This window comes from Mus musculus, chromosome 7, assembly GCF_000001635.26.
Source record: "Mus musculus strain C57BL/6J chromosome 7, GRCm38.p6 C57BL/6J".
Taxonomy (NCBI): Eukaryota; Metazoa; Chordata; class Mammalia; order Rodentia; family Muridae; genus Mus; species Mus musculus.
The window spans coordinates 20,843,113-20,854,252 of record NC_000073.6 but is presented as its reverse complement, the minus strand read 5'-3'; the positions used below and the strand labels follow the sequence as shown (position 1 = coordinate 20,854,252).

The following is an 11,140-nucleotide window of genomic DNA, read 5'->3' as shown; positions in this document are numbered from 1 at the left end:
GTGTGTGTATATGTCTGGTATGTATGAGTGTGGTGTATGTGTGTGATATGTATGGTGTGTTTGTATATATGTGGTGTGTGTGTGTGTGTGTGTGTGTGTTTGTGTGTGTGTGTGTGTGTGTGTGTGTGTGTACTTAGCTGTCCATGGAGAGCAGAAGAGGCTATGAGATTCCCTTGGAAGTATTGATACAGGCAGTTAGATAATTGACATGGGTATTGGGAACCAAACTCAGATCACTGCAAAAGTGGCAAGTGCTATGACCTGCTAAGCCAACTTCAAGACTCTGAATTTTCCTTTTTAACAAATAGATGAATTTTAATTGTAAGTGTACAAAATATAGAATGATGTTATGTCACTTTTATCCATGCGTGTCTTTGTCCTGGGTTCATGTTCACCTGATCAACTATCATCCTTTGCTGTCTTCCTTGCTCCTTCCTACTAGTCTTCCCTTTCACCTGTACAGTCCATTTCATCCCTATTTGCAGCACACACAGCTAAATCTAGATGTCCTATTAGAAGTCACGTGATATTTTCTGCTCTTCCCCATTGCACTCATGGTTTCCCTTGGGGTCCAACTTTTCTATATGGGTGTAATATATGTAATATGCATGATAATATAGTATATAAAGATTCCCATCCCTCCTCTCCTCACATTTCTTCTCCCCCACAAATCCCTCATTTCACACTCCCCCACACAACCCCATCCACTCATCCTGTATTTCTCTTTAGAAAAAGGCAGACCTCCCATGGATATCAGCTAGCCATGACTTATCAAGTTGCAGTAAGACTAGGCACACATTATCTTTCCATGAATCCAGCCCTTCAAAGGATAATAACAGAAAAAAAACCAATACAAGGACAGAAACCACGCACTAGAAGAAGCAAGATAGAATTCCTTCAACAAACCTTAAAAAAGACAGCCACAAGAACAGAATGCCAACTCTAACAAAAAAAAATAATAGGAAGCAACAATTACTTTTCCTTAATATCTCTTAATATCAATGGACTCAACTCCCCAATAAAAAGACATGGACTAACAGACTGGCTACACAAACAGGACCCAACATTTTGCTGCTTACAGGAAACCCATCTCAGGGAAAGAGACAGACAGTACCTCAGAATGAAAGGCTGGAAAACAATTTTGCAAGCAAATGGTCTGAAGAAACAAGCTGGAGTAGCCATTCTAATATCTAATGAAATCGACTTCCAACCCAAAGTTACCAAAAAAGACAAAGAGGAACACTTCATACGCATCAAAGGTAAAATCTTCCAAGAAAAACTCTCAATTCTGAATATCTATGCTCCAAATGCAAGGGCAACCACATTCATTAAAGAACCTTTAGTAAAGTTCACAGCACATGTTTCAGCTCACACAAAAATAGTGGGAAACTTCAACGTAACACTTTCATCAATGGACAGATCATGGAAACAGAAACTAAACAGGGACACAATGAAACTAACAGAAGTTATGAAACAAATGGTTTTAACAGATATCTACAGAACATTTTATCCTGAAAAAAAAAAGGATATACCTTCTTCTCAGGACGTCATGGTACTTTCTGCAAAATTAACCATATAAATTGGTCAGAAAACAGGTTTCAAAGATACAAAAATATTTAAAATTGTCCAATGCATCCTATCAGATCACTACGGACTAAGGCTGATCTTCAATAACAAAATAAATAATAGAAAGCCAACATTCACGTGGAAACTGAATCTTCTCAATGATACCTTGGTCAAGGAAGGAATAAAGAAAGAAATTAAGGACTTTTTGGAGTTTAATGAAAATTAAGCCACAACATACCCAAACTTATGGGACACAGTGAAAACATTTCTAAGAGGATAGCTCTGAGTGCCTCCAAAAAGGAACTAGAGAGAGCACACACTAGCAGTTTGACAACACACCTAAAAGCTCTAGAAAAAAAAGGAAGCAAATTCACCCAAGAGGAGTAGACAGCAGGAAATAATCAAACTCAGGGGTGAAATCAACCAAGTGGAAACAAGAAGAACTATTCAAAGAATCAACCAAACAAGGAGCTTTTACTTTCAGAAAAATCAACAAGATAGATAAACCCTTACCCAGATTCATTAGAGGGCACAGGGACAGCATCCTAATTAACAAAATCACAAATGAAAAGGAGGCATAACAACAGACCCTGAAGAAATCCAAAACACCATCAGATCCTTCTACAAAAGGCTATACTCAACAAAACTGGAAAACCTAAATGAAATGGATAAATTTCTAGACAGATACCAGGTACCAAAGTTAAATCAAGATCAGGTTAATGATCTAAACAGTCCTATATCCCCTAAAGAAATAGAAGCAGTCATTAATAGTCTCCCAACCAAAAACAGCCCAGGATTTAGCCAGGGTTTAGTGCAGAGTTCTATCAAACTTTCAAAGAAGACTTAATTCCAGTACTGCACAAACTATTCCACAAAATACAAGCAGAAGTTACTCTACCCAATTCATTCTATGATGCCACAATTACTCTGACACCTAAACCACAAAAAGACCCAACAAAGATAGAGAATTTCAGACCAATTTCCCTTATGACTATCGATGCAAAAATAGTCAATAAAATTCTCGCTAACCGAATCCAAGAAAATTTCAAAACAATCATCCATCCTGACCAAGTAGGTTTCATTCCAGGGATGCAAGGATGGTTTAATATACAGAAATCGATCAACATAATCCATTATATAAACAAACTCAAAGACAAAAACCACATGATCATCTCGTTGGATGCTGGAAAAGCATTTGAGAAAATCCAACACCCCTTCATGAAAAAAGTTTTAGAAAGATCAGGAATTCCAGGACCAAACGAAACATGATAAAAGCAATGTACTACAAACCAGTAGCCAACATCAAAGTAAATGGTGAGAAGCTGGAAGCAATCCCACTAAACTCAAGGACTAGACGAGACTGCCCACTTTCTCCCTACCTATTCAATACAGTACTTGAAGTCCTACCCAGAGCAATTTGACAACAAAATGAGATCAAGGGGATACAATTTGGAAAGGAAGAAGTCAAAATATCACTATTTACAGATGATATGATAATATATATATGTGACCCCAAAAATTCCATCAGAGAACTCCTAAACCTGATAAACAGCTTCAATGAAGTAGTTGGATATAAAATTAACTCAAACAAGTCAATGGCCTTTCTCTACACAAAGGATAAACAGGCTGAGAAAGAAATTAGGGAAACAACACCCTTCACAATAGTCACAAATAATATATAATACCTGTGTGACTCAAACTAAGGAAGTCAAAGATCTGTATGATAAGAACTTTAAGTCTCTGAAGAAAGAAATCAAAGATCTCAGTAGATGGAAAGATCTCCCATACTCACGGATTGGCAGGATCAATATAGTAAAAATGGCTGTCTTGCCAAAAGCACTCTACAGATTCAATGCAAACCCCATCAAAATTCCAAGAATTTCTAATTCTTCAACAAATTAGAAAGGGCAATTTGGAAATTCATCTGGAATAACAAAAAACCTATGATACCAAAAACTCTTCTCAATGATAAAAGAACCTCTGGTGGAATCACCATGCCTGACCTCAACCTGTAATACAGAGCAATTGTGATAAAAGCTTCATGGTACTGGTACAGGGGCAGACAGTTGATCAAGGTAATTGAAGACCCAGAAATGAATGCACACACCTATGGTGACTTGATCTTTGACAAGGGAGCTAAAATCATCCAGTGGAAAAAAGACAGCATTTTCAACAAATGATGCTGGCTCAACTGGCAGTTACCATGTACAAGAATGCGAATTGATCCATTCTTATCTCCATGTCCAAATTTCAAGTCTACATGGATCAAAAACTCCACATGAAACCAGAGACACTGAAAGTTATAGAGGAGATAGTGGGGAAGAGACTCAAAGATTTGGGCACACGGGGGAAATTCCTGAACAGAACAGCAATGGGCTTGTGCTGTAAGATCAAGAATCAACAAATGGGACCTCTTAAAATTGCCAAGCTTTTGTATGGTAAAAGACACTTTTAGTGAGACAAAACAACAGCCAACAGATTGGAAAAAGATCTTTACCAATCATTCATATATATATATATATATATATATATATATATATATATATATATATACATATATATATATATATATCGTTATATCGTTATAACGTTATATCATTATATATATATATGTATATGTGTGTGTGTATATATAACTCAACATGTTAGACTCCAGAAAATCAAATAAGCTTATTTAAAAATGGGGTACAGAGGTAAACAAAGAATTCTTAACTAAGGAATACTGAAGGGCTGAGAAGCACCTGAAAAATGTTCAGCATTCTTATTCATCAGGGAAATGAAAATCAAAACAACACTAAGATTCCACCTCACACCAGTAAGAATAGCTAAGATCAAAAGCTCAGGTGACAGCAGACGCTTGCAAGGATGTGGAGAAAGCAAAACACTCCTCTATTGCTGGCGGGAGTACAAGCTAGTACAACCAATCTGGAAATCAATCTGGCAGTTCCTCAGAAAATAGGGCATATTTCTACCAGAAGATCCAGCAATTCTTCTCCTGGGCATATACTCAGAAAATGCTCCAATTTGTAATAAGGACACATGCTCCACTATGTTCATAGCAGCCTTATTTATAATAGCCAGAAGCTGGAAAAAACTAGGTGTCCCTCAACAAAGGAATGGATACAGAAAATGTGGTACATTTACAAAATGGAGTACTATGCAGCTATTAAAAACAAGGAATTCATGAAATTTTTAGAGGAATGGATAGAGCTGGAGGATATCATCATGATTGAGGTAACACAATCACAAAAAGACACATGTGATATGTACCCACTGATAAGTGAATATTAGCCCAGAAGCTCAGAATACCCAAGATACAATTTGCAAAACACATGAAACTCAAGAAGAAGGAAGACCAAATGTGGACACATCAATCCTTCTTAGAAGGGTGAACAAAATACCCATGGAAGAAGTTACAGAGACAAAGTATGGAGCAGAGACTGAAGGAGTGACCATCCAGAAACTGCCTCACTTGAGGATCCATTCCAAAAACCACCACCAAACCCAGATACTATTGCAGATGCCAACAAGAGCTTGCTGACAGGAGACTGGTATAACTGTCTACTGAGAGGCTCTGCAGTACCTGACTGATATAGAACTGGATGCTCACAGTCATCCATTAGATAGAGGACAAAACTCCCCATTGAAGAAGCTACAGAAAGTACCCTTTCAGCTGCAGGGGTTTGCAGCCCCATAGGAGGAACAACAATATGAAATAACCAGTAACCCCAGAGCTCCCTGGGACTAAACCACTAATGAAAGAAAATGCATTATGGGAATCATGGCTCTAGCTGCATAAGTAGCAGTAGATGGCCTAGTCGGTCATCAATGGGAGGCGAGGCCCTTTGACTGAGAAGGTTTTAAGCCCCAGTATAGGAAAATTCTTAGGCCAGGAATTAGAAGAGGGTGGATTGGTGAGCAGGAGGAGGGGGTAGAGGATAGGGGATTTTCAGGAGAGAAACTAGGAAAGGAGATAACATTTGAAATGTAAATAAAGAAAATATCTAATATAAATAAATAAATAAATAAATAAATAAATAAATAAATAAATAAATGTGATGAATTCATGAACTTCTTAGCCAAATTATAGAACTATAAATTATCATCCAGAGTGAGGTAACCCAATGGCAAAATAACACACTTGGTACGCACTCACTGATAAGTGGATATTAGCCCAAAAGCTATAAATAACCAAGATAGAATTCACAGACCATAAGAAGCTCAAGAAGAAAGGAAACAAAAGTGTGGGTGCTTCAGTCCTTCTTAGAAGGAGAACAAAATACTCACAGGAGCAAATATGGAGATAAAGAGTAGAGCAAAGACTGGAGGAAAAGTCATCTAGAGACTGTCCCACCTGAAGATTCATCCCATATACAGTTACCAAACCCAGACAACTTTGTGGATGCCAAGAAGTGCATCGAGAAAGAGGCTGGTATGGCTGTCTCCTGAGTGACCCTGCCAGAGCCTTACAAATACAGGGACAGATGCTCAAAACCAATCATTGGACTGAGCATGGGGTCCACAATAGAGGAGTTAGAGAAAGGACCAAAGGAGTTGAAGGGGATTGCAGTCCCATAGGAAGAACAACAATATCAACCAACCAGTCCCCCAAGAGCTCCCAGGGAACAAGGAGTACACGAAGCTCCAGCAGCAGAAGTTGCAGAGGATGTCCTTGTCATGCATCAGTGGGTGGAGTGGTTCTTGGTCCTATGAAGGCTCAATAGATGCCCCAGTGTAGGTGAACTGAGGGCAGAGAGGTGGTACTGGGTAAGTGTGTAGAGGAACACCTTCATAGAAGCAGGGGGAGAAGGGATTGTATAGAGGGTTTCCGGGGGGGGGATAACATTTGAAATGAAAATGAAGAAAATATCCAACAAGAACTTATTAATACCTGAAAAAAAATTACAAAAAAATAAAATAAAAGAACTTTACATAATCCAACGTGAGGTATCTATGTGGTAAACTGTCCAACTAATATAGTGCTGGTTTTTAAAACTCTTTTGAACTATGCCTGTGAACATATTACAGGAAGCCCCAGAGTACAATGTTTCTGTACATATTTGCAAAAGAAACTTAGTGTTAGTTATTCCTCTCCATATTTCCTCGTCTACTTTTCCTCCTACACACACCCAAATCTAAATCTTCATCTTCCATTATCACCTTTTCATTCTTTAAAGACTGTATTTTATCTTCTCATTTTTTTCAACATGCCATGACTCTAACAAATTCCTGACTAGGAAGGTTATTCCAATATAATTATGTATTAGGCTAATAAATATGTGTAAATGACAATTAGCCGATATAAATGTTACAGATGAAATCATGGATATGTGCTTGTCCTAGACAAACATAAGGTATCTGAGCAATTAAAGATACGTTATTCTTTCTTTTGGTCCTATTTCCACATATATCCCATTCTAAATGCTGGTATTTTCATTTGTAAAAATTTTGTACAGTGATATCTTAATTCTCACACATGAAAGTATAAGTTCATTGTGCCTGAGACTATATTGCTGCAGGCTTAAATATCAATAAATGTTTAGAACATACAATTCTTAGATTTATAACCTGAATTTTTACTTTTCATCATTGAAAATCAAAACTAAGTCCCTAGTTTTTTATTATACCTAGAGCAGAAATGAGTTGGAGCTATTTATTCCTTAATGATAGCTCAATCCATATCTTTCCTTGTATGAGTTATTACAAATGAGATTCTCTAGATACTACCAAAGAATATTAGACCTGTGATAAGAATTCATGAGTTTATCAGAAAAAAAGGTCATAATCTATCTGAAAACAAGTGGATATTGGAATAACTCCAGGATTCAGGTGGGAAAGACCAGTTTCAATAAATTTGTCATTTATGAACGTCCTGGGACAAACATGGGAAAAGTTGGAATGAAGCAACTTCCAGGGAAATTACAGAATTTGACTGATACATTGCCAGTATTTTGGGAAGACTTGGTGTCAGAATAATTTTGCAAGAGTAAAATAGTAGGGAGGAAAGTACTCTGTAGAAACTCATGTAATGAGTCTCTTGTTCTACCCTGGAGCGCCCCAATTCACATCTGACCATGAGATCAATTCAGAACTTAGATTCTCCCAAAGGAAACATGAAAACCCTTCCCTAACTTCTGCCCAGGTACTCATTAACATCTAACAAACTCCTAGACATCATCAGTAAACATCAGAAAGGAATGGAGGTTTGCTCTGGGGATAAATGATTTTCCTTCATTGGAGGTATCCCAAAGACACCATGCAGACAAATGTGCGGATGCCACAGATGACACAATAATAAACTCTCTGAAGGATGTCATGTCCCAGTGCCCTATTGTTTTATGAGACTGGAAACTTGGACTTTGTTGGGTTACCTTCACAGCATTGCATGGAGAATAAAAAACCATTCCGAATTTCATTGCATTCTTTCTCAGGCAAAGAGTGACACAGAGAAGTTCCTCAATCCAGGCACTAGGAAATATGCTTCTAAAGGAGCTGTGCTCTGCAGCTGGCCTTCAGATGAAAATATTCATCCTGACTGAGGCTCAGAAGGTGGGATTCTTCCAACCATAGACTTCTGCTTAAAATTCTCTTCTATTTTCTTCAGTGAAAATTGTCTTCTGAAGTCAACATGAAACATTATTTCTTTTGGAAGTCTGCAGGTAAACTTAAATAGGTTAATATTTTGCTTTTATCTCAAAGAAATGTCTCTGTCCTAGATTAGTACTCAGGAGAAAACAGCATTCAGTGTAACATGTATGTGAGATGTTGAATTTTATCTGGTGGATGGGGCCCTCATGTTCCTACAGAAAACATATAAACAAGTAAAATGCAGACTAAGCATCAGCTTCCAAAGGGTGTAACAGTGATTGTGTTAGTAACTTTGGAGGGAAGCTGCAGGTGACACAGCTAAGGCTCTGGCACAGGACATTTTAGAACAAAAATTAAGGTCAGGAAAAATATGAATAGATGAAACGTTTTAGCAAGTTGGATTCTTTTTTCCATGGAGGACACATATGTAAGACTATGTTCATCTGTGTGATCAGAAGACAGCTGGCTTTATTAGAAATATGTGGTGGGTTTTTGTGTGTGTGTGCTTGTGTGGATGAGTAGTATAAAATTTTCTCAAAAGCCAATAACTTAATTTTCTACACCTGAACTCAATTACACAACTTCATTAATATGTGTAATCTTACATGATATTCGCATACACATTATTTTTAACATGTTACTATAACATAAGTAAATTCAATTAATTATTTTTTATGCTGCATTTATATATTGTTTTATTTTTAATGGTTTAGTTACATCCCAATTGAAGCCTCCCCTCTCTCCTAATTGTATTGAATTCTGATGGTAGAATCACATGTTCAAACTATTCTCTTTCTTGTCTGTATTCATAAGCAAGGACCATTGTGTGTTAAAATGTGTGTTATTGTGTTCTTGAGCTACTGGACCAATAAATCTGCAGTTGTAATACAAAAATTATCTCAAGGCCGGAGTAATAAAATCAGTATGAAATTTAATTTGAGTTACTATATATACATGTTTTCCAGGCAATTTACCTGTAGTGTGATAGAATAGTGTATCACTTATCAAGTGAAGAAATTGTCTCAAATCAATTGGTAAGTGTGGACAATAAAACAGAGACCCGAGAAGAGTAGTGTTCTACCTAATCATCCAGGGTCCTGTAAAACCCTCTCAATGTCTGATCATGGTAAATCCGTGAAAACCACTGAGGAAGTGGCTCTTCAGCTCCTCTTGCTTTGCCAGTTTGGGGTTGGGACCTTGGCCAATGTCTTTCTGTTTGTCCATAATTTCTCTCCAGTCTTGACTGGTTCTAAACAGAGACCCAGACAGGTGATTTTAAGCCACATGGCTATGGCCAATGCCTTGACTCTATTCCTCACTATATTTCCAAACAACATGATAGCTTTTGCTCCAAAAACTCCTCCAACTGAACTCAAATGTAAATTAGAATTCTTCAGTCACATGGTGGCAAGAAGCACAAATTTGTGTTCCACCTGTGTCCTGAGTATCCATCAGTTTGTCACTCTTGTTCTTGTTAATAGAGGTAAACTTATACTAAGAGCTAGTGTCCCAAAATTTGTGAGTTATTCTTGTTACAGTTGTTGGTTTTTCAGTGTCTTAAGTAACATCCACATTCCAATTAAGGTCACTGGTCCACAGATAACAGACAATAACACTGACTCTAAAAGCAACTTGTTCTGTTCCACTTCTGGATTCATTGTAGGCATTGTCTTCTTGCAGTTTGCCTATGATGCCACATTCATGAGCATCATGGTCTGGACCAGTGTCTCCATTATACTTCTCCTCCATAGACATCGCCAGCGAATGCAACACATCCTCACTCCCAATCAGAACCCCAGAGGCCAAGCTGAGACAAGAGCAACCCGTACTATCCTGATGCTGGTGGTCACATTTGTTAGCTTTTATCTTCTAAATTGTATTTGTATCATCTTTCATGCCTTTTATATACATTCTCGTCTCTTCATAAGGCTTGTCAGTGAGGTTCTGGCTGCAGTCTTCCCCAGTATCTGCCTACACAATGGAGTACTACTCAGCTATTAAAAAGAATGAATTTACGAAATTGCTAGGCAAATGGTTGGACCTGGAGGGCATCATCCTGAGTGAGGTAACCCAATCACAAAAGAACTCAAATGAAATGTACTCACTGATAAGTGGATATTAACCCAGAAACTTAGTATAGTGAGATATAAGGTACAATATGTAAAACATATGAAACTGAAGAAGAATGAAGACCAAAGTATGGACACTTTGCTCATTCTTAGAATTGGAAACAATCACCCATGGAAGGAGTTACAGAGACAAAGTTTGGAGCTGAGACAAAAGGATGGTCCATATAGAGACTTCCATATCCAGGGATCCATCCCATAATTAGCCTCCAAGCGATGACACCATTGCATACACTAGCAAGCCTTTGTTGCAAGGACGGTGATATAGCTGTCCCTTGTGAGACTAGGCCGGGGCCTAGCAAACACAGAAGTGGATGCTCATAGTCAACTATTGGATGGATCACAGGGCCCCCAATGGAGAAAGTATCCAAGGAGCTAAAGAGATCTGCAACCCTATCGGTGGAACAACATTATGAACTAACCAGTACCCCGGAGCTTTTGACTCTAGCTGCATATGAATCAAAAGATGGCCTAGTCGGCCATCAGTGGAAAGAGAGGCCAATTGGATTTGCAAACTTTATAAGCCCCAGTACAGGGGAACGCCAGGGCCAAAAAGTGGGAGAGAGTGGGTAGGGTAGTGGGGGGGGGGGTTATTGGGGACTCTTGTTTTAGCATTGGAAATGTAAATGAGGAGAATATCTAATAAAAATATATTTTTTAAAAAAAATAAAGATTCCACAGAAAGTTGGCATTAAATCTATCTCACCACTCTTGGATATATACCTGAAGGACACTTCATCCTACTACAAGGACATGTACTCAACCATGATTCTTACTGCTCTATTCATTCATAATAGCCAGAACCTGGAAAGAACCAAGAAGTCACAACAAAAGAAAGGATAAAAAATATGGCACATTAG

General features: G+C 37.9%; 1 protein-coding gene across 1 annotated transcript; it reads left to right on the top strand.

Moving 5' to 3' along the window:
* The first annotated feature begins 9,267 nt into the window (after positions 1–9,267).
* On the top strand, positions 9,268–10,155 carry Vmn1r115 (vomeronasal 1 receptor 115). The gene has a single exon (NM_001166745.1). The coding sequence runs from the start codon at positions 9,268–9,270 to the stop codon at positions 10,153–10,155; it is 888 nt and encodes a 295-aa protein (NP_001160217.1).
* Positions 10,156–11,140: the final 985 nt, after the last annotated feature.

What these genes read in the sequence shown, in the direction of transcription:
- Vmn1r115 (NM_001166745.1), top strand. Translation starts at nt 9,268, where the DNA reads ATGTCTGATCATGGTAAATCCGTGAAAACCACTGAGGAAGTGGCTCTT.